The sequence below is a fragment of the Anolis carolinensis genome, chromosome 2 (assembly GCF_035594765.1).
Source record: "Anolis carolinensis isolate JA03-04 chromosome 2, rAnoCar3.1.pri, whole genome shotgun sequence".
NCBI classification, from domain to species: Eukaryota; Metazoa; Chordata; class Lepidosauria; order Squamata; family Dactyloidae; genus Anolis; species Anolis carolinensis.
Genome location: NC_085842.1, coordinates 244,966,643 through 244,990,598, shown reverse-complemented (window position 1 = coordinate 244,990,598; position 23,956 = coordinate 244,966,643). Strand labels below are relative to the sequence as shown.

General features: G+C 38.6%; 1 protein-coding gene across 2 annotated transcripts in view; it reads left to right on the top strand.

Annotated features, from left to right (window-relative positions):
• Positions 1 to 23,584, top strand: part of cemip2 (cell migration inducing hyaluronidase 2) — an 81,704-nt gene extending 58,120 nt beyond the window's left edge. For both annotated transcript variants that reach the window (XM_062971991.1, XM_003216483.4), the window contains exons 10-24: positions 264 to 333; positions 1,483 to 1,611; positions 3,701 to 3,789; positions 4,970 to 5,101; positions 6,403 to 6,438; positions 6,629 to 6,784; positions 9,792 to 9,969; positions 10,078 to 10,293; positions 12,292 to 12,503; positions 13,652 to 13,834; positions 15,409 to 15,628; positions 16,528 to 16,626; positions 18,081 to 18,229; positions 20,108 to 20,211; positions 20,465 to 23,584. In XM_062971991.1, the coding sequence (XP_062828061.1) occupies positions 264 to 333; positions 1,483 to 1,611; positions 3,701 to 3,789; positions 4,970 to 5,101; positions 6,403 to 6,438; positions 6,629 to 6,784; positions 9,792 to 9,969; positions 10,078 to 10,293; positions 12,292 to 12,503; positions 13,652 to 13,834; positions 15,409 to 15,628; positions 16,528 to 16,626; positions 18,081 to 18,229; positions 20,108 to 20,211; positions 20,465 to 20,661 (2,170 nt within the window). In that variant the 3' untranslated portion in view covers positions 20,662 to 23,584. The remainder of the gene's footprint in view (positions 1 to 263; positions 334 to 1,482; positions 1,612 to 3,700; positions 3,790 to 4,969; positions 5,102 to 6,402; positions 6,439 to 6,628; positions 6,785 to 9,791; positions 9,970 to 10,077; positions 10,294 to 12,291; positions 12,504 to 13,651; positions 13,835 to 15,408; positions 15,629 to 16,527; positions 16,627 to 18,080; positions 18,230 to 20,107; positions 20,212 to 20,464) is intronic.
• The last annotated feature ends 372 nt before the right edge of the window (positions 23,585 to 23,956 follow it).

Genomic DNA, 23,956 nt, shown 5'->3' with positions numbered 1-23,956 from the left:
TAATTTCTTCATTTCCTTTATCATTATTAAAAAGTTGTTGTCTTTATAAACACCAAATAAGAGTATCTGTTTGTTGACAGATAATGAATTGTGTGTTCATGCACAGTTTTAGACATTGCAGATGAATGCATAGAGAACATCCTCCACCAACCAAGAACACTTTATTGCTCAAATAAAAATGTTTTCTTCCTCCCTCCCAAACTGAAGGATTTTGAAATATTTTCACATGTGATATATCAGTGTATTTTACGTATTTGTTGCAGGGCTGTTTCAACATTTTGGATTGCTCATCCCAACAACCACCTTATAAATAATGTAGCTGCAGGATCACAGGTGAGGCTCCTGGTGCACTGCCTTAGCTATTTTCTTTTCTTTTGCTCTTTATTACAAGAAAACAACGTATAGTCAGCCCTCCACATTTGCTAATTTGACTTAGCATATTTAATTAAAATGTTCTTTCTAGGGATTTCTAGATCATCCAACATGATTCTGTGGTCAACTTTCAACAGAAATTAACCATACAGTCATACTAGACAACCTAGATAAGTGGCTTATCATTTGTGTAGCTGTCCTGTGCCCTTGATCCCAACAAATGTGGAAAGCTGAATGTAATTTTAAAATGATTGGAGGGGGAGAGTTGTTTTTTCTTAGAGATTTTTTGCTTTAGAAATTTAAACTGGTATGACAAAAGAATGTGTTCATCAAAGGATCTGAATTCTCTGTGCAGAAAATTTTACATTAGAAATATTGTCCCTTACGAAACAGGTATTTATAAATGTTTTAATCTGAATAGTTTAGAAAGGCAGTATTTGGTCTTATGGGTGGTATGTATTGACAGCTTTCCGGGGCCACTGACTTTTTGTCTTAGAATGGAACAAGAAATTAGATTCAGAGCTTATTTTCAGAAACCAAAATACATTTTAAAAGTTTACAGATTCCAGAAAATGGGGACCTGCTTAATTACATCTAAACACTTTTCTGAGTAGTCAACCAAGTTTTGATAAGAAAGTCACAAAAGCAGTAGGCCTTTTGGGCCCAATATGTCATACATTAGTTCTGGAGGGGGTACCTACCAGGGACTTGGGATGTGTGGTTTGAGGTCCTGTCCGGCTGTTGGCAAATGTGCTGATCACACTCTGGTGACTGAGAGGCCAGGTTTGGGAATTTTCCTGGCTGGTCCTTCTTGGGCCATTCCTGTGGGATCTGGCAGTGGACATGACTGGTGGGCTCATTGATCAACGGGCAGGTTGATCAGTGCCTGGTTCCAGACCCATGTATGTACCAATCCTGTCTACAGCTGTAACCAAATAAAGCTGTGACCATTTTCTATCCAATTTTCTGTGTCTGTCTGATCCGTGCAATTGCTGTGGAGTGGATCTCGACCTTGAACATGCAATAAGCTCTTAGTGATTATAATGAGATCACTGAATTGGCTTCCAAAATCATCAGTTTCTAAGGTTCTTTGTCTTTTCTTCTTTCAAGGATACTGGAATATGGTATATTTTTCACAAGGTGCCCACAGGAGAGTCTCATGGATTATTTCCTGAAACCAAAGCTGAACTTACACCGCTAGGAATTTTTTATAACAACAAGGTTCACTCAAATTTTAAGGTAAAACAGTCAAGGTTATGAGCTGTGAATTGTGTATGTTTACAGTTTAAGTAAAAATGTATGAGGCTTACATTAGGCAATCACCAATGGTAAGTCACAGTTTAACCCACACAACATTCCTACGCCTGTTTAGACATAAGAAAGTCCTGCTGCTCCACTGGAACTTACTCTCTACTAAATATGTATAGAATTGCAGCCACATTCTGTTATTCAAGCAGCTGTGCTACTGTGGCTGTTTGAGAACTAGCTATATGTATATTGATAAACATCTGTGTAGCTGCAAATAACACATGCTTGGAAAAAGATTTTTGAGGTTATCACTTCCAGAATCTCTCAAACCGTTTAGTCATTACTAGCTGGGGAATTTTGAGAGTTCAAGTCTAAAAAAATAACTTCCCCAAGCTCTGATTTGTACACATGTTTTGATAACTATTATCTGGAGCTTTTATTTCAACAGAATTGAAAGGAAAATGGAAGACATATGAAGGACATTTGTTAAACCTTGTGGCTTTTATTAATACAGATTTGTAATACAATCTGATGTCATTGTGAACTGTTAGATCAAAACCTCAAGACTGACTGGCCAGGTAGTCAAAGATACAAAACCAAGAGAACAAAAATATTTTATTTTTTTCTTCCTCCTTCTTAATTGTTCCTACTGTTATTATTTTAAAATTCATTTTAAAATTAATTAATTAATATTGAAACTTGGCACTGGAATAATCCTTTGTAGTTATTGTCATCTTTCCAGTTCATTTTTGATGTTCTTCCAGAATTTTTTGGTGTCCTTCCAACTGCAGTTTTTCCAAATAATGGTTTCATGCATAAGTAGATCCTGAATATAGGGAGAATAAGATGCCGACCTTCTCTAACTGTGCCCATTGTCTCTTGCTTGAAATGTTAAATAAAAGTGATGTACAGTGTTCCCCCGCTACTTTGTGGTTTGCTTATCATGGACTCGCTGTTTTGCGGGGAAACTGGGGTATATTTAAACATTATTTTAATTGTTATGTGGCCTTTCTCCCCCTTGCAAGCCCGGGGGAGCTAGTGAACCCTTCCCTACCAGCGCCGGCTGGGCCCGCCATGTTGCTCTGGCTGCCTCTGCTCCTGCAGCCAGAGAAGAAGGAACGCTACTCCAGCCAGATAAGTGAGCATGGGAGGGTGGGTGAGAGAGTGAAGGCCAGCAGTGGCAGCAAGAGCCTGGAAGAGGCGCCCAGGTCCGGCTTCTGCCACCGCTCCAGCCGGACCACACCGGGAAAAGTGAAGGACTTGGAAGAGGGGGTGGGACTCGGGGAAGACCTTCACTCTCTCACCCACCCTCCCTTGCTCAGTCATCTGGCAGGAGCAGCGTTCCCTGGCTGCAGGAGCAGAGGCAGACAGAGCAACATGGCGGGCCTGGAGCAAGGGCCCAGCCGGCGCTGGGAGGGAAGGGTTCACAAGCTCCCCGGGGCTTGCAAGGGGGAAAAAGGCCACATAACAATTAAAATAATGTATAAATATTAAAATTAAAATAGTGTCCCTACTTCATGGATTTCCACTTATCATGGGAGGTCCTGGAACGGAACCCCTGCGATAAGTGAGGGAACACTGTATTTAATTATTTTGTTTGTTTAAACCCTAAAGAGTCAGCCTGGTATTGCAGTCTGAACATTGGGCTCCAACTCTGGAGAGCAGAGTTTAAATCCCCATTTGGTCATGAAAATGTTCTGGGTGACCAACTCTTAGCAAATCTTGCCAAGAAAACCCTGTAATAGATTCACATTAGGGATGACATATGTACAATGTTGGAGACATGCAACAACAACAAATATTCGCCCTATGCTTCAATCAGAAAACCTACCACAATTGTGTTGTTGTTGTTGTTATTGTTGTCTTTGTCCTATGGCAGTCATAAGGCAAATCTGTCACAGGGCTTTCATGGCAAAATTTGTTTAGAGGAAATTTGCTTCTGCCTTCTGCAGAAGTTGAGAGTGTGTGTCTTTCCCAAGGAAATGACAAATAAACTGATGATGGTTTGATGGTGTTATAAGGTGTATACACACACTCTTAATTACAGGGAGGGCTAATTTGTCCTCTTTCATTATTACAGGCTGGTTTATTCATTGACAAAGGTGTTAAAACGACCAATGCAAGTGCTGCAGATAAAAGGGAGTATCTGTCATTGGATAATAATGCAAGGTAAAACAACACATTCTGCATGATTGTTGTGGATAGACATTGTCAATATGTCTAGAATTTCAATACAAGCATCTCCTTTTTTTAGTTATTTGTTTCCTGGCATTCTGCTGTTTGAACAGATCTAAATTATACCCATATACCGTACTGTGTGCCTCTTTTTGGCACACTGGTTTTTCCCTCTCACAGACTACTAAACATGCTGGTTCTTTTTCTTTAGGTCTGCTCAACACACTGTTTTCTCTCTCTCTCAGTAGGCTCAGTGCCATCTTGTGTCCTATCTTGCATTTGCAATCTAAAAAATCAACAGGTTCCACTTTTCAACATACACACTTTTAACAGCGCCATGGTCCCTAATCCATCAAATAATCAGAGGATGCATGTATTGTTTATTGGCTGCCTTCAAACAATACAGTTATCAACAAGTTTCATGAACCTCCTGTACCCAACCTAAGACTGTTGTTAAAGTGCATTTGTAGGTCTGACACCTCCTGTTTCATTCAGTTTTTGGTCTGATCTGCCTGTTGAATTGTAATTGCTGTTGAGTGAAATGTGTATAAAAGCGGTCAGTGTTCCAACTATTCCATTGTCAAGGACTTAAATTCTGCATTGGATCACACTGTGCTATGTCTCTGTACACTCATTTGCCATGGTATAGTTATGAAAAGCCACTAGAATGACTACTGAACACTCTCTGCAGAGGGGTTAGCTGGCAATCAATGACTTCCAGCTCTATTACTTCTTGAAAAGAAAAGGTAGACGACTCTAAAAGGGAGGAAATGAATGTCTCTCAAGAACTGAAGCATCACTCTGTGTATGTTTTTTGGTTTTTTGTCTTTTGAAATGACTGCAGGATCTCTTTGTGTTAAGAAATTTAGCCATACTTTAAATCAGGATAGAGAATGTTGTTGTTGGATTCCAACTCCCAGTAGCCCTAGCTTTCATGATTAGTGGGCAGGAAACATGGGAATCAAGAAACACCTGGAAGGCCACATGTTATCTGTGGCAAGACCTGAGTCCAGTGTGAACACACCACACACACAACAACTTCATGATTCATACTGTTCTAGAGCTGATTTACTTTTAATATGTGTGCTTGCATAGCAGTAGTTTTAATAATTCAAATTCATATAAAAGATTTGCACATATGCAGTCATTTCTCTCTCTCTTTTTCAATTACAAGGTTTCGACCTCACCAGGATGCAAATCCAGAGAAACCCCGGGTTGCTGCTCTCATAGACAGGCTAATTGCTTATAAAAACAATGACCACGGTGCCTGGGTCAGAGGAGGAGATATCATCATCCAGAACTCAGGGTGAGTGCCCAAATGCAAATACCATCTTTATGTCTTTCTTTTGAACGGACCTGCAAAAGCTGACCGTACTGGGGAAACTTTGTAATTCTGACTTGAGGTAATGTACAGATAACAAGTATTTAAGCTTAGTGTGAGTTATTGAGCCATTGATTTGTGCAAAGAAATGGAATGACATGGATGGGAATTTTACCCTTCAGGACAAACTGCCCTCCTTTAGAGCTTCCTTGTAGCCACTTCTAGACCTCTGAAAGAAACTTCTGTAAAGTATTTTTTTTCTTTATGATTTCCTTTTGTTCTTGAACTTTCCCCTCTCATTCTGCAAGCAATATTATCTAATGCATATTTTCCCATGAGTGAAGCCCACTGTGCTTACTCATAAGCAAATGAGTATAGAGTTGAAACCTGAGAGATTGGCTTGCAATCCCGAACACACATACCTGGAAGTACCTCTTGCTGACCTCAGAGCTACTTACGTCTGAGAAGGCAAGCTCTGCTACATTCCTGTGCATAAAGCAGAATGAAACAAAGTAAAACAACAAAATGAATAATAAATGTGATGTGGTCATAAATGCCAGTTAATTCAAAGGGACGTCTTTCTCAAAACATACATCAGTTCAGGGAATTAAGGACACCTTTACCTTGAAAAGAAGCATTCATATTGCTTTCAACAAAGAAGATCTTGTATGAATTGTAACTGTACAGTTTAAAGCATAGAAAAAAAATGTCCATGACTCATGCATGCTCCAGCCCACATCCTTAGTCCCTGACCCCGCTGAGTAAGTAAAAAAGATCCTCAGATTGAAGAAAAGATCTATTCCTCAATATGTGATGGCAGTCAAAGTCAGTGTGTGTGACATGGAGGCTCATTTCTTAATTTCAACCATCCCTAAGTACAGGCAAACATCTGCCCAGGGTTTTGAGTCGTCCCTAAAGATTTGCTCTATTCTGATGTCACCACAATGTCATGGCTTGCAATATATTAGCTGTGCTATAGCTGGTATGTCCCATCCAAATAAAATATTTGTTCTGTGGCTCATTTGAGAGCATAGGGTAATAAACACACTGTATAATTTTAAAGCGGTATGCTTTAGCTGGGAAACTTAATTTGGATGTTTGGGGAAGAATAACCAAGGCCCTGATTTAGGATATGTGTCCTGTCCAGATCACGGCCCTGCAACATTTTTTTCTTTAAAATAGGAGTGGTTCGAAGCATCCTTCTATAAAAGGGTAGGTTTGTGTTTTCTCGTGATGTTTAGATAATCAAAACCTCTTTCTGAAATGTGTATTTTCCTCTCTCCTAGGTTTGCTGACAATGGAATAGGTTTAACTTTTGCCAGGTTAGTGTTGCTTGATCTTAATTGTTTGACGTGAGTCATGCTTATTGCACATCTATTTACATATATTAATACTATTTATATCTCTACTTTCCCCAAGGGAGATTGAGACAGAGTACATGGTCACAATTACAACTGCAATTACTGTTTCACCATTACTATTGTAAGTGATCCCTGGCTTTATTTTCCATAGTGATGGAAGCTTCCCAAGTGATGAAGGATCCAGCCAGCAAGTCTCAGACTCTTTATTTGTTGGAGAAAGCAAGAATTATGGCTATCCAGGAGGCCAAAACAAATACTGGGGTACTGGAGGAGTAAACAACAGAACACGCACTCTGCCTAGAAATCGGTAGGTATATAGTGTAAAATTCTTTGAGTTCCTTTTGTCTGTTTTGATGTATAACACTGGTGGTGGTGACTGTTTCAAAAGAAACAGCTCTCTGGTTAGCCACACTTCCACTGGGATTACTGCAATGTGTTTTACATTGGAGTGCATTTGAAAATGATCTGGAGACTTCAGTTAGTCCAGATCAAAGCAGCAAGATTGTTATGGCTGATATGGCCTATTATTTTGCAAAGGGATCTTGTATCACCTTAGAGAATAACTGAGAGAACGAAGTTGGTAGTATTCGCTTTCATAGACTAAGCTACTTCTTCAGATGCATAGATGTAGTCCTCAAAACCTTATGCTTCCAACTTAGTTCTCTCAGTCAGTTTGTAAGATGTTACAAGATCTCTTTGTAAATTAATGTTCTGAAGTAACAAACCCATGTATTTGAATGATCTTATTATATCAGTAAAGGTAAAGGTTTCCCCTGATGTTAAGTCCAGTCATGTCTGAATCTGGGGGTTGGTGCTCATCTCCATTTCTAAGCCGAAGAGCCGGCGTTGTCCGTAGACACCTCCAAGGTCGGCATGACTGCATGGAGCGCCGGAGCGGTACCTATTGATCATTAGCACGTTTTCGAACTGCTAGGTTGGCAGAAGCTGGAGCAACAGCGGGCGCTCATTCCGCTCCCGGGATTTGAACCTGGGAGTTTTCGGTCTGCAAGTTCAGCAGCTCAGTGCTTTAACACACTGTGCCACCGGGGCTCCTTATATCAGTACTTTCAGTCAATTTCCAAGCTGAGTTCTAAGTGCTGCCATTTACCTTTAAGTCCTAAATAACTTGAGCGCATGTAACTTGAAGGATTGCCTCATGGGTATTTCTTTTTCACCATGCTTTAAGGCAGTGGTTCTCAACCTATGGGTCCCCAGATGTTTTGGCCTTCAGCTCCCAGAAATCCTAACAGCTGATAAACTGCCTGGGATTTCTGGGAGCTGTAGGCCAAAACACCTAGGGACACACAGGTTGGGAACCACTGCTTTAACATAATCTTCTGAACCATGGCGTACAATAAGCGAACATTAGAAACAGGCTTTTTATTAGACACACACTCTTTATCAGGTGCTACCCAGAAGGTTTGTCTGCTGCTTACATTGCAGATAATGGCCACAGAACCTCAGGGGTGCAGTTTGTCATTTCAAGGCTGTTCCAGAATGGCTGAGATAGCCTTGAAACCATTATTGAGCTTCCTGTTTCTAAAATCAGTTTATTTCTACCCTGAAACAGATGTGTGTGTGTGTGTAATATGTAATTCACAAAATAAGTACATCTGAGGCTTTCAGTCATCATATGGCTGAAAGCAAAAAAAAAAAAAAATCAGCATGGTATGGGGATCACATTATGGCCCAAAAGCCAGAAAAAGGTGAAAATGCCTCCCAGACACCCAGAAGAAACTGTTTATCTCTCACTTTAGTATCAAGTAAATTTCTTTGGACAATGTTTTTATTTTCCCATTGTTTTTAGACTTAGAGTGATTTATTTTTATTTTGCACTATTAATTTCTCTCTTTATGCTGCTGTTGATCTTACACCTCATTTATGTAGTACTCCTTGTTACATTTATACCTTTTACTTTCAAATGTCACTAGTGGCTGTTGTGTGTTGAATAAATATTGTAAGTAAATAAATATATGACTTAGCAGTACTGAAAATCCTGTATTGATCTGAATGGCAGACTGGCGGTGACTAATGTCGGAGAGGAAAATCTAGTCCAAACTCTAGACTAAAACCTACTTACTAATTGATACCTTTTGCCTTCAGTATTTTTCTCTGCTTTCCAATTTAACCAACTGAAGGGATTCGGCTGTGAGCTCTTGCCCTTAAGGCAATCAGAGTGGGAAGAATAAAGGTAGAATTCATTAACAAGTCAGAGGGAACTTCTACTCTTAAATAAAGATTTTTGAAGCAGTTTCATTAAAAATATCATGCTGTCTCTTTTGAGGTTTGCATAAAGAAGGAATAGAATTTAAATACAGTCTGGACTGAGTAAATAATTGTATGTTTTTAAATCTTCCATTACAAATATAATGCCTGAATATTGTCTTCATAGTATAACATTTATGATAATATAAAAGCTATTGTATTGTTTTCAAGTAATCACTTTTTAACAGTTTGATCATATGCCTTTACTCAAAAGTAACTCTTACTTTATTCAGTGGGACTTTCTCTTTAGTAATGTATTAGTTATTTTATCAGAGCATTTTGTTTCCTTAAAAGAAAGGTGGTAATAACGTATATTAAAAATCATGAGGTAAAGGTTTTCCCCTGACATTAAGTCTAGTCGTGTCCGACTCTGGGGGTTGGTGCTCATCTCTATTTCTAAGCCGAAGAGCCAGCATTGTCTGTAGACACCTCCAAGGTCATGTGGCTGGCATGACTGCATGGAGCACCGTTATCATACCATCGGAGTGGTACCCATTGATCTACTTACATTTGCATGTTTTTGAACTGCTAGATTGGCAGAAGCTGGGGCTAACAGTGGAAGCTCACCCCACTCTTTGGATTCGCACTGCCAACCTTTTGATCAGCAAGTTCAGCAGTTCAGCAGTTTAATCTACTGCACCAGTGGGGGCTCCATTAAAAATAACAATTAACTAATTACTAAAAAATAGCAAAGAAGTAAAACTGTACCATTATTAAAAATAATCAGTTTAAAATCAAAAAGTATTCATAATGCCAACAACCAGGAAAATAATTTAAAATAGTGACTAGGTAAAGCAGGTCTTTCACTCATGCTTAGAATATCCAACACTGGAAACTCATGTAACGTCTGTTGAACAGCTGCTCCATATGGCAAATGTCACAGAAGAGACCATAACATCCATTTAGTTTTTGTCTGCTTAGTCTGTAAATCTTTGTTATCAGAGATATTTGAGATGCTAGAATTGTATTTTGTGATATAAATACAGTATATGCTTTTCATAAGACTTATCCTTGCAAATATTATATTTCTAAAAATCTGCTTTTCGCAGGACTTTTCCAATTCGAGGCTTTCAGATTTATGATGGACCTATTTGCCTCACCAAATGCACTTTCAGCAATTTTGTGCCAACACCAGACAGATTCACTAGTGCAATTGCGTTCCTGATGAAAAACACCTGGCAAATTACACCTCAAAACAATATATCTCTTGTAAAATTTGGTGAAAATGTAAGTTTTTTGGCTTGAAGTTCTTCCCAGATGAGAAAAGGATACCTGCTTGAAGATAACAGTGGACAAATTAATGTGAAGATACTAATTTTCTTCCTCCTTTTCAAGGTTTCTTTGAAAGTGTTTTTTGGCAAGCCTGGCCCTTGGTTTGAGGAGTCTGATCTTGATGGTGACAAAAACTCAATATTTCATGATGTGGATGGATCTGTGACTGGATACAAGGACACCTACGTTGGTAGAATGGATAACTACCTGATTCGACATCCAGACTGTGTTAATGTTACCACATGGAATGGTGTGGTCTGCAGTGGGACTTATGCACAGGTTAAAAAAGATGCCTTTGTTTGTTTGGCGTTTCTGCAGTATGTATGAAGGTTGAATAGCTGGTGTTTTTTCACTTTCTTTTGCTGTTTGTAAAATAGAACTTTACAGTAGATTTTCAAAAATGAGTTACCTGTGTCTGATCAGTGCACCATCTGGAGCCTTCTGGAGCTGTTATGCAAACCTTTTGGTAGTAACCCTTGCCCCTCCAGCACTTACATAATACCTTTCCTGTCTAAGCCCTTCGTTCCTTTTTAAGCGTGCCACGTCAACAACATGAAAGGAACATCTCTTGTGCTGTTTCTTTCACCCTGATTTTCTCTGGTAATTTTTTTCTGATTTCAGCTTCATATTTTGGCTTTGATCCATTTTAAGGCCAATGCACACATAAAAATGTCTCCCTCTCCCTAGGTAATTTTTTTTTTAAAAAAATTGTCACAAAAAGCATGGCAGATTCAGATTTCTAAAACGGAATGCAGAGGAAATGGCACCACTTCCAAAAAATAGTGAGTCCAAAGGGTTTGACAGGAAGAGAACAAATGTATAATTAGGTGTGTGAAGGTGAAATGAACCCCCATTTCATATTGAATAGTCTAGTGAAACATAGCTGTCTTTATAATGTTTCCACTTCTTAGGGACAGGAAAGTCTGACTTCCTTTTCCTATGTTCATTTCAATTAACTAGTTAAGAGCGAAATTGGGTCTGTGATTATGTTTTTCCCTTCATCCACTTTTTCTTACCTGCTTTATCTTCCAAAAATGAGTGAATGAATTACTGTGGAACTACTCTAGTGGTGTATGAAGAGTACAGTGCAGAGCAGTTTGAAACCTAAGGAAGATGTTCTGCTTCTCCTGGTGTGGTGGGTGAGAAACAAGCCCATGAAACACATTCACTCTTTTTTCCATCTGCATTGTTGGCTTCCTTCTCTACTTTCTGATTTTGCATTAAATGTGGTTTGCCATGGCAGTGGAGGTGATAATGGCGGTTGCTGCTTTTGTGCGTCAAACCAGAAATAAATTGAGATTTCTAGTTTTGGTTCCAAGTTCAGAAAACATACAAAACTATAACTACCATAGTGCTTATCAAGTAATAGGGATGGAGTCATCTATAAAGAGAGAACATATAGATTTGCTGTCCATGTCCAAATCGTGGTTTCAGTCAGCACCTGGCAAAACTACATCTTTGGTTTTGGTTGTGCTGGCTGATAGCTTATGATAGCCATCATTTTAAAATGTAATTTTTCAAGTTCCGATTCTAGTAAACCCACTGCTGTTTGTCTCTGTTTTCCCATCCTCCTCCCCCCCCCCCCGATCCTTGGGCTGTCCTCCTGGCATTATGCTGGGAGGAAGGCGAGACAGGCAATGGCTGAGTGTGCTCCAGAGGGCTCTCAGCCACTGCGTGCCTTCCTTGAGGATGGGGTCGCTCACACCGTCCTTATGCCGGAAGGAGGATGAGACACACAGTGGCTGAGATCACTCCAGAGGGCTCTCATGTGTTACATGCCTTCTTGGCTCATCTTTTTGGCATAAGAACATGGCGGGCCACTGTGTCCTTATGCAAAAAGGTCAGGGAAAATGAGGAGGGCCTGAGGTAAGTGCCCAGGGGGTCGCATCCGGCTCCCGGGCCTTCATTAGCTCACGTCTGGGTTAAACCCCTGTGCTGACCTGGAGGTTGGCAATTTGAATCCTCGATACGGGGTAAGCTCCCATCTGTCAGCCCTAGCTTGTGGGGACACGAGAGAAGCATCCCGGCAGGATGATAGAACATCCGGACGTCCCCTGGGCAACATCTCTGTAGACAGCCAATTCTCTCAAGTGACTTGCAATATGTTCTCAATTTGCTTCTGACACAATAAAATTTTGCTATTTATCCTAATTTTATTTAATGAGACCATTCAAACACATGAGAGTAGCCAGTTTCTCTCTTACATTGGGATTTCTACTCAAGAAAGTCATAATCTATACTTTGGGTTTTCATGTTTTTTCCCCCTATGTGTTTTAGGTATATATCCAGACACGAAATCCACAGAATCTCACCATGACTATGGTGCGGGATGAATATCCTTCAAGCCCTATGGTGTTACGAGGCATTAATAATCAGAAAGCTGACTTCCAGCAATACCAGCCAGTTGTGATGCTTCAGAAGGGCTATACAATACATTGGAATGGACAGGCCCCACAAACAACATTCCTTTACCTCATTAACTTCAACAGGTATGTTGCTATTCAACATCCAGTTTTCTTTCAAAGAAAATCTGTTGTTGTGTGATAGAATAGGACCCATGTAGTGTGTTTATATCCAAACAGCAAGTGTTCCAGAGAATTCTGGTTTGGTGTTCATAAGCACTAAGTTTGTACATATAGTCTATTTACTCCTCCCAGGCCTCTCCCACAAGGACTTTAAAGTTTAGGCTGTTATCTCATGGTTTGCTGCATCCTGTCCAAGCCAAAAGAAGTCTTGTATGCTCCCCTGAGTTCCTTGCATATCAGGAGGGATATAAATTAAATAAGAACATTGGTTTGAGTAACATCTTAAGCATTCAGTTGTTAGCTTAGTTCTTTCATTAGGAGAAGGTGCTAAGTTGAAATATACAGATCATTGGCATGAAAATGTAGTTCATGAATGTTAACCTGTGGTTCTCCGGAATTCTTTCTGACTTGCCATTGTATGTGGATGTGTCTGCTGATTGTACTACACATTATAATTGGTTAGATTAATCCTAAAAGATAGATATTGTGATTTTAAGGAAAAGCTAGGTTATTTAAGGGGGGGGGGGCAATTCCACGTGAAAGATATTGTGCATAAGCCACACTAAAAACTCTTGTGCCCATTCCACCCCATTTATGTTAGTGTGGTTTGTGGAAAAAGAATAAGAACTATGTCCTTAGGTTGCTGTGGGTTTTTTTGACTCACAATCTCTGAAGATGCCTGCCATAGATACAGGTGAAGCGTCGGGAGAGAATGCTACTGGAACAGCCTGAAAAACTCACAGCAACCCAGTGATTCTAAACATGAAAACCTACAACACATTGAATTATGTCCTTATTCAGCTACCAGAGTGCAGAACAGGAATTGTTATTAAGTATATTTTGGTATTGCAGCAAAGTATATTGTTTATATTATATCTCAGACAATAGTTGGTGAACTTCATTCATTCACTTACAGTTTGTATCTCATCTGTGAACAGGGAACTTTTAGTCACTTTTGCAAGATTGTGCTCAGAGTGACTGTGATTCAGTATTAGAAAGATTTTAGTACTGTGTAGGACTGTGATAAAGAAGAGTAGTAATAGTAGTACCCATAAATGAAAACGCTTGTGGCACAAGTGAATTATAATGTTTTTGTCTTGCTCTGCTTTCAGGAATGACTGGATTCAAGTTGGCCTCTGTTACCCACCAGAAACCTCTTTTCAAGTAACCTTTGATGTATTCCAAAGGCAGGCATCTGCTTATCATAATGTGGAAGACTATGTTCCTGTATCTTCAATGGCAGAACTACAGAAGAGCCGAACAGAAAAAATATTTTATTTTGATAACAGCACTGGGTAGATAATTTACTATAAAATAACACTATACTATAGAATTATAGCTGAGTTTAATATTATCTTTATAAACAGATTGTCTTGGTTCTTTGGGAGTAAAGAGTTACAGTTTATCATTAATGTGATTCTAAGAGCAATTTCCATGATTCATCATTATGAATGCGGTAGTTTATCAAGTTGTCATTTTCCCAAAGGTTACTGTTATGATGGAGGCTGTTCTGAGTACTCGGAAAAATTGAAGTGTCTGTTCGCCAATTAATTGTGTCATCCATCTTACGACATTTTTGCATGGGGCTCAGCTTTCTCAGAACATGGCATTCACCACTCTCTATGCCATTTTTGTTGGGACAAGTGATCCAGTGTGCCCTTTGTGATGCACACAGATTTTTCACCAGTGTCATGAAACCCCCCCCCCCCAAGAATTTTACCATCCCCCAAAAAGCCAAACAAACAATATCTCTGCAGTGTCTGAAAATGTTATTTTGAGGGTTCTTCACCCTCTAACAACACACTGAAACTCAAGCAGCACCAAGAGTGATGCAACATTACATCTGGTCACCCAAAATGGAAGCTGCAGTGTGCCCCCCCCCCCCAGAATATGCCCACCCCTCTAAAAATCAAATCCTGCCTACTTACTGCATCAATCTGCAAAGCAACCATTCCAAATGATGTGATTTATGCAGGGGAATAATTGTAGATGGTTCTTTCCCCACCCCCCTTCTTTTTCAATAATTCCTTCTGCTTATCTTGTTATGCATGTCAGACGTTCATTTGCAGATGTCCTCCCACAAAAGAAATCTAACTTTTCAAAATCTCTTCTGGTGGCTTCATGCATACTTTGAGGCTGGAAATGCTTATTTTGTTTTCTTATTAGTTTGAGGCATTTGAAGCACAATCAAGATGGGGAATTACTAAAACTCAGGGGTTGTTCACACTTCTTACCATAATTAATTTAATTGTCTTCCACCTCTATTTTTCCCTTAATTTTTATTCATAAAGAATTAAAGGGCAATTTTGCCTTATTTTTTCCTCCCTGAGACCAACTGTTTCAGGCCCAGGTGGGTAATCTTTTAGCATCTGTAATATTTGATAGTGGGAGCCACTGTAGTGGTTTAAGTGTTGGATTAGGACTTTGGAGAACAGAGTCTGAATCCCTACTTGGTCATGGAAACCCACTGGCTGACTTTGGGAAAATTAAACTCTCTTAGCCTCAGAGGAAGGAAAAGGCAAAAAACCCCTCTGAAGCAATCTTGCCACTAGAGGTTGGAAATGACTTGAAGTCAAATCACAAATATTTAACAAACTTGCTTTCCATATTGGAACTACATTGCTCCACAATCAAACTGCCATTCGTGTGGATAATGGGGGAAGATAATGAGACCCCTTAGGATCGGCACAATTCATCATTAACACAGTCCAACTGGAGAATTGCCTCAGGAACGTAGCAGATTTCTTTAAAAATGTTTGAGGGGAGTTGTGCAAAATAAACAACAGTGGAACTAACTATCAACCAGTTTTGCAATAATGTGTGTTTTTGTTTTGTATTCTCCCCACCCCATTTCTGCATTTGTGCACAGGTTGCTGTTTTTGTTCCTTCAAGCCAAATATCACAGGGATGGCCACAGTTACTGTTCATCTCAGGGATGCGAAAGAGTCAAGATTCAGGCCAGTTTTCAGTCATGGCCTGTTAGTAACTGCTTGATGAAAGCTTATCCAAAGTATTTTCAGAAGCCAACAGTTGTAAAAAGGATGCCCACAAAAATGACCAGTTCTTGTCAAAAATGTGGCTCTTCTCAGGTGAGAAAATGCACAGTAACTAGTGTATGTGCCTAGTTCTTGTCTTTACCTTCAGGCTTTTCCTATGGCAAACAAAACTATGTATGTCACTGAGCTTTTTCTAAACAGCTGACTTTTTTTGTCTAAATTAGCTACTATAGCTACTGTTTATATTGTTTTGTTTTTATGATTGAATTATTGGGCATTAAATTTTGCCAATTTTTGTAAGCTGCCCTGAGTCCCCTCAGGTGAGAAGGGCGGGGTATAAATGTTGTAAATAAATAAATAATATAGCTGCTGTGAAGGGCCCCGTCCCATCCAGTCTAAGCATCCCATTTAGGTGGCTATAGTACATGGAATTTGAAGGAGTGCCGCCTTGTTATCTGCTTCAAGCAGCCAAATATTTTGCTCTGGCCCTTCTTCCAAGGTTTTCTACCTTGTTAACAAGATAGTTGCAGACATGGGAAAATGGTACAAGATTTAATAGAATCTCTGGTATTTCTCTGTTTATGCCTCTAATAGTTTTTCCCAATTTTCCTCATGTTTTAGAAGCTTACATTTTATCCTTTCATAGGAGGGTCAGAGATTATTGGCTCAAATCTAATTATTAGTCTCAGCTAGGCTAGACCCATTGAATCACTAATAATTTGATAAGTAAACTCTTACACAAGTTCCATGTACTTAGTGAGGACTAACAATACAATGAGACCTTAATAACTTTTCTGTGCACTAAAAGCAATATAAGATATACTCTTTGGCCTGTTAATATTATGGATATGCATAGACTTGTCTTTTTCCTTTTCCAGTTTTTAATATAACATCTTCAGAGTGATAGCTACAGCAATCTTATGTATCAATTGTAAGAAGCGCTGTGAAATTACCTCTGCTTTCATAACATGATCTGTACCCTTCCTATTCAGATGGTATTTAGCAACAATCCTGATAAAACCTACCTCCTTGTGAAAATACAGTGCCCAGATAAGATAGAATTAGAAAGGAACCAAGAATCTTTCATCTCAGTAAGTGTCCTTTTGCTTTGTCTGTATCACAAACCTTTCTTTTTCCTTTATGCAAGAATACCAGTTTTGACAATGTTGTAGCACTCTCCCTTCATCATCTATTTAGGTGTTTAAAAAGATAAAGTCTTTATGAGCGGAGTGTTTAACCAATATTTAAATGTTTCTGTTAAAGGGGGTAGAATTTCTTTACTAATTACTAATTGCTGCATATTTGTATGTGGCCTTTTTCCATAAGTCTGGGCTCAGTCCAGCATTCTACTGGAGGAACTTTCAGGACGTTCTTCTTCTCTGTTGCCATTATAAACCCTTCACACCACCCAGAAACTGGCTCTGAAGGGGTTGACCTCTATCTATAGTCAATGTTGTGACCATCCTTTGGGTTATCCCCTCCTGATTCTGCCATTCCTCCAGAAGAAGTTACTGTATGGCTCTGCCCACCCTTACCCAGTTTTGAGAGAGAGAGGCTTCCAACAAGTACATGCTTTGTTAATACAGTATGAACCCCATATCTGTGGGAGATACTTCACAGACTTCACATGGATGCATGAAACCGTGGCTAATAGTCATTCCTATTGTTTTCAAAAGGATAAGGAGGTACCGAGAAGAGGGTATAGCTTGTGCAAGAAGGCTTAATGAATAAGTGAAATTGTGGATAAATGAAACCACTTATATCGGTTCTGTTGATATGGGAGTCATACTGTACCTGTACAGCTATGATTAGAAAAGAAGCAGCAGTTTGATTTTGATATTTACTTTAGCTATGATGGATTGAATGTGGTGAAGTATTATTCATTCTTGACATGTCGCAACTTTCGACTTTGGGACAAGTTGGAAACTTGGAAGTGAAAGAATGAAGGCATCCACCAGAGCTTGTCTAGGAGTTATATGTATGTCCTATAGTTTAATGCATACATTGTGTCAGTGGACCAGTAAAGGCTTTTGAATCTTTAAGAATAAAAAAAGCAAGTTAACAGTTGAATTGTGGTCCATCCCCCCCCCCCCACCCAGCCCGTGCTTAAATGTCAATTAAGGTCCCTGAAGAACTAATTAAAGGGGCTTCCTAAGCTGGATAGATCTTTCAAAGGCAGTGTAAAGCTAAATAAAAAGGTTAGAGCTTTGTAATAAATGGATCACCACCCATCTCAAGGCTCATAGAGTATTCGATGTACCGGCATGTTTACCTGACTGTGGTTTCAGTAACATGAAAAGAACAGAAAGGGTCTGACCCAAGATCCTTGAGGGTCATGGGAATCATCAACAGTGAGGGCCATATCTTGTTTTTAAGAAAAAGACAAATTTATAGCAAATTGGTTTTTTGCCAGAAAGGAATTACTGCCATTTGTACCAAAATGATGATAAATGCCGGAAAACCTCTAGTAACAACCCATTATTGTATTCACAAATTACTGCTGCAAGAGAAGGGAGAGAGTGATTTATGATGCCTCTCATTTCAGGTCAATGGTGATAAGTTTCCATTGAAAGGTGTGGGTGTGCTCACTGTGGTCATTGATGCCTGTGCTGGAAGAGTAACAAAAGAAACATTTTTCACAGAAGCAAACATCCAGAACCTCGAAGATTATATAAAAACTCAAATTCCCCAAAGGTATATTAATACAATATAAACCAGTCAGCTTGTTAATTGTATTTTTTTCTGGGAGCATTGCATTAGAGTATTTGCATTTTACATTTGTACATTTTACAATGTACAAAGATACTTTGTCATACTAGTTAAATGTTTTTCATGGAATACTGGTTAATGGACTTTAGCTGTTCCTGTGCATAGCTAAAACTGTTTGCTTTTATATTTGAAATTATGGAATTTTCCACTGAAAATTTACAAAAAAATTACAAACGTTAAAGGCTTTCACAGCTGGAATCACTGAGATGTTGTGTGGTTTCCAGGCTATATGGCCATGTTCTAGCATCTGCTCTAGCATCTAGCTAGCATCTTCAGAGGATCTTTTGAAGATACCAGTCACAGATGCAGGCAAAACATCAGGAGAAAATGCTGCTACAACATGGCCACACTGCCCAGAAACCACACAACAAATGGTTATTGCTGATAGTTGAATAAAATATGGGGTTGTTGTGTGTTTTCCGGACTGTATGGCCATGTTCCAGAAGTATTCTCTCCTGACATTTCACCCTCATCTATGGCAGGAATCCTCAGAGGATGCCTGCCATAGATGTGGGCGAAACTTCAGGAGAGAATACTTCTGGAACATGGCCATACCCCGGAAAACACACAACAACCCTGTGATTCCGGCCATGAAAACCTTCAACAACACATTGAATAAAATATGATTGTAGGATAGTCACATGAGAAAAAATGTGTAATCATAAGGTAGGGAATAGAGTCAGCAGCTGCCGTAACTGAGGTACAGAAAATATATTTCAAGACATGTTTCAATGATTTGATTGTTTTAATTGTAGCACAAAACACTTGGAGGTTTTATGTTGTGTGAAGATTAATAAAAGTCAGTTATAATACTTTGCAGCTGATGGATTTGCCATGTATATATAATGTTTGAAACTTGCACAAAACATCTGAATATTTGAATACATTTCTAATGTTTATCATTCTTTTCTATCAGAATCTAGCACATAAAATACAATTCTATAAAATATAGGTAAAGGTTTTCCCCTGACATGAAGCCTAATTGTGTCCAACTCTGGGGGTTGGTGCTCATCTCAATTTCTAAGCTGAAGAGCCGGCATTGTCTGTAGACACCTCCAAGGTCATGTGTCCGGCATGACTTCATGGAGCGCTGTTAAAATATAGTACAGTAGAGTCTCACTTATCCAAGCCTCGCTTATTCAAGCCTCTGGATAATCCAAGCCATTTTTGTAGTCAGTGTTTTCAATATATCATGATATTTTGGTGCTAAATTCGTAAATACAGTAATTACAACATAACATTACTGCGTATTGAATTACTTTTTCTGTCAAATTTGTTGTATAACATGAAGTTTTGGTGCTTAATTTGTAAAATCATAACCTAATTTGATGTTTAATAGGCTTTTCCTTAATCCCTCTTTATTATCCAAGATATTCGCTTATCCAAGCTTCTGCCGGCCCATTTAGCTTGGATAAGTGAGACTCTACTGTATATATTTTATATACTGTATAAAATATAGCAAATTGTATAAACTATAAAGTATAGTATAGCACAATACATACTTGTGAGAGAGCCGGCATGATATAGTGATTGAGCACTGAACAATGACTCTGGAGACCAGCTTTCCCACTCAGCCATGGAATCCACTGGGTGATCTTGGGCATGTCACACATTCTCTGCCTCAAGAGAAGGCAGGGGCAAATCTCCTCTGAACAAATCGCACCAGGAAAGCCCTGTGATCAGGTCACTTTAGGGTCGGAAACAATTTAAATTTACACAACAACAACAACAAATGTACTGGTGATAGTAAATCAGTGTTTTTCTCTTATCAATCCCCTTACTTCCTGATTATCTTTCTCTCAGATCTATCGTCCTATTGAGCACCAGAGGGAATATAAAGAGCCTTAACATTTCTCAAGCCCTGATGACGCTGGGAGCAGCAAAAGCAGCAAGTCTTCAAAGATTGGGTTTGTTTTCCTTTACATATTAAAGTACATTTATGTTTATAAGAAATTGCATTTTAAAGATGTTATAAATCGGTTTTGTAACAAGTTTGAAGCATTCATTAAAAATCAAATTAACTGTAGACTTTTAAAAATTTTCAGTAGTATGATCATTGCATTGTTTTTTTTTAATGTAGATTATGGCTATTTTGTGCTGTAACACAAATTTCTCCTATTCTCTCTCTTTTCCTCTCTCTGTCCTGATTTTCTGTTTCAGGGTCCATTAGCTTTATGGGGTTTAAAGGAAACTTTAAACCATCTTGGATAAAGCTCTTTACCAGTCCTGCGGGGCAGGGCCTGGGTCATATAGAAAAATATATCCCTCTACAGTTGGAAGAATATGGTTGCACCAGAGTGAACACTAGCCGACGGAAAGATTTGGAACTTCTGAAACAGGCTCTAAGAACACAATAGAAATTTAACGTGTACATGAGCACTGAAGACAATGTGAACTAATTTATTTATTTGATGAGATTTTAAAATGTACTATTATCTCAAGTACATCACTTTGCTGTTTTGATATGGACATATGCCTTCGTCGAATGCTTGAATGCCAGTCTGTGCACCTTTGGATTGTACAAAATATTAAAGAAGTAACGTATTTGTTAAAATGCAGGTTTTTAGGGGAGGAAGCTTCTAATGTTTGTACTTATTATAAAAAAGCCTTTTGTCTGTTAGTCTTTTTGGTGTTGTATTCTTGAGAAGGTGAAGATACTAGAATTATATTAGCTACTTTGGAGATATTTGATCAGAAAATGCAGTATTGCCCCTTGGGTTACCTGAAAGTCTTTAATAATACATATACATGTCTTTTGTGAAGTCCAGTTTGTACAATTGGTTATTTATTCTCCTTTCTTTCCAACTTACATAGTCTGTGCACATGAATAGGGCCTAATATAAGACAGAAACTGAGAGGACAAGACTGTCCTTGTCATAACAAGTTTAGGCCTGATAATAGTAAGATGGAAAGAAAGTTATATATCATTTGCCCCTAAATTTGGATAACTATTAATGTTCTATTAATTGGTGTTTCCTTCACAAATATTAGAATGCATCTACTCTATAGATGAAGAGCATTATGGTCCCTTACTATTTAGCACTTTGAAATGTCCTATATGGTTACGTCAAACATTTGAGATGCCAGTCTCTGCTGAAACAGTACTGAGCCCATTACCATGGCTCTGATTGTTTCACTACAGTTTTAGTTGGTTGGCGTGACCAGTGAGATCACCATTATATTCTGTTGCCATAGGCATCATGACAGATCAAGCCTAAACATATCCCCAGACTAACAAAAGTCAAAAGATGATTTCTCAGTTGTTCATTCTGAGAGATATCTCTACATTTGAGTGATGTCATCAGCTAACTGGTAGATGGAGTCAGTCTTCTGACTTTACCAGAGAAAAGGCAACTGTGCATTCCACTTAACACCCAATGCTATCTATTTAGCTTCTATACTGCTCCGACAAGTTTCATCTTCATTTTAGATTTATTCCTACTAGGCTTCCCTTCTTTAGCATGGCACACAGGTCAATGAGATTTAAAAGTTTGAGAAATAGACTCCATGAAATTTCTCCCGAGTGTATCTATACTCCAAGAATAGAAGTTTGATACCACTTTAATTTCCATAGCTCCATTCAAGAGAATAGTGAATTAATTGGAATTATAAGTTTCCTACTAAATTAAAAACTCCAGCATTCTGTAGGATCTACCAATAGCAGCTAGTCCGACATCATGTTGTTATATCTACTAGTGCAGATACAGTCTTCATCATGTCTTTTGCTAACCTAGTGAAGTTCTGAGAAGGAAGAGCTGCTGGATTTCAGTTTGCTAAGTGAGTTTCCTCCTGAAATTTAGACTATGGAGCTTTGGACTAAACAGGATACTTTAACTTCTTTTCCTTCACATGAGTGGAGAGGAAAGGATGGAAAAAATCAATGAGAAGATCCTCTTCTCACATTTGAATAAATCCTGATTTTTCAAAAAATCACAGTCCCTTCTTAATTCCCTTATTTTAAAGAGTTCCAAATGTGAAGCAAAGTTTTTCTATCTTTCCCATGCCTTCCAAAGTCATTTCCAGATATTTGAGAGAATAGGTAATGGCTATAGGGAGGCACAGTGAAAAGCAAAGTTGGTGTGAATCATTCCACACCACCATCACCACCATGTCCTCATGATCAGAAAGACCGCTCTGAACCAGGAAGGACATTTTTAATTTTTGTGTTTTAGGGACAGTCTACTCATAGGGATATATGTAAGGGAAAAACGTGTTTTATCCTATTCTAAGAGGGGAAGACATTCTTTTCCATGGGAAAAACCAGTCCATGACTTTTGAGAAACAGACATAGACTATTTCCAATATACCTAGAACAGAACCTTTTAAACTTTTGACTCACATGATGTTTTGGACATGAGTTTGCACAATCCCCACACATTGACAATTCTCCTTTGGGCTTCTATGAGCTGAAATCCAAAATATATGGAAAGCTACATGTTAGAACCACTGGCTTAGGCTAAATTTCCAATAAGTAATTTTTCCCATTTTTATCCCTATCCAAATTCTCTAATTAAGGATCTCCAGAACAGGAAAAACAACCCTTTTAAGCTTTGCTAATTTTGCATAATATACAAGACACGTGTACGTGCTGCTTGTATTATAACAAAATGTATTTGTCATTGGGGTGCCACACAGTCTCTTGCAGCAAAAACAGCATAGATGTCTGTACGTTCAGAAATTGTGTGCAGGTAGAAATTTTGATGTAATAGCAATGGGGAAATGTTGGTAATGAAATACTAAGGCTGCATGTTTCATTTCATATGCATTTATACATTTATTAATTTGTAGTGGGAATTTTTCTTCCATGTGGAACCTTTGTTTGTTGCAACAAAGGAACGTAGGCTGAACATCACCAGAAAAATGCATATGGAACAACTGTAACCCATAAACACAGGGATTCCCAGTTCACACGGTTCCTCCTAATCCTCAGTTAATATTCAAATATTTGTGAATACAAAACATCATACAAGGATGCATTAGGGAGAGCACTGATGTACAACCAGAAATCCTAGAAAGAAATATGAAGATTAATCCTGGTTCATTTTCCCACTGGTTATCATGATTCCATATTAGTGTCTTTTTAGTCAGGTAGTCTTCCCATGGGTATTGTATTTGAATACAAAGTATAAAATAAGCTTTCACAGATACGTATAAAATATGTATTTTTTGCCACAAACATGCCTTTTATGCAAGAAATACAGAGGAACTGGGCTGGTTCATCATGTTGCCTTACACAATATGCTACCTCAGTCATTGCCAATAAATCATTCATGGTAATAACCTCTGTTTGTGTTGCAAGTCCTTTTTTTTAAAAAAAAAAGTTGGTGTGTTACCAAGCAGTTGCCTATGTTAGGAAAATAAATTATTTGAACAAGTTACTAACTCACAAAATGAGCTTTAGGGCTTTTTGTTAAGAGCAATTTGTCAACGTTGCCTTTTACAGTTTACATGGCTATCATCTGCACAAGACATCAGTCTCTATCAAGAGAAAGTCCATCATCCTCTTGAGCAGGGAAAGTATGATAAAAACTAATGGGGGAAAAGGTGGCATCCATTTTCTTTTACCACTACTGGTAAAAGGAGTGGGAAAATGTAACTTCTGTGGCTTCAAAAGATAGTCCATAAATACTTCAGTGTGCTTTTTCCTTCCTT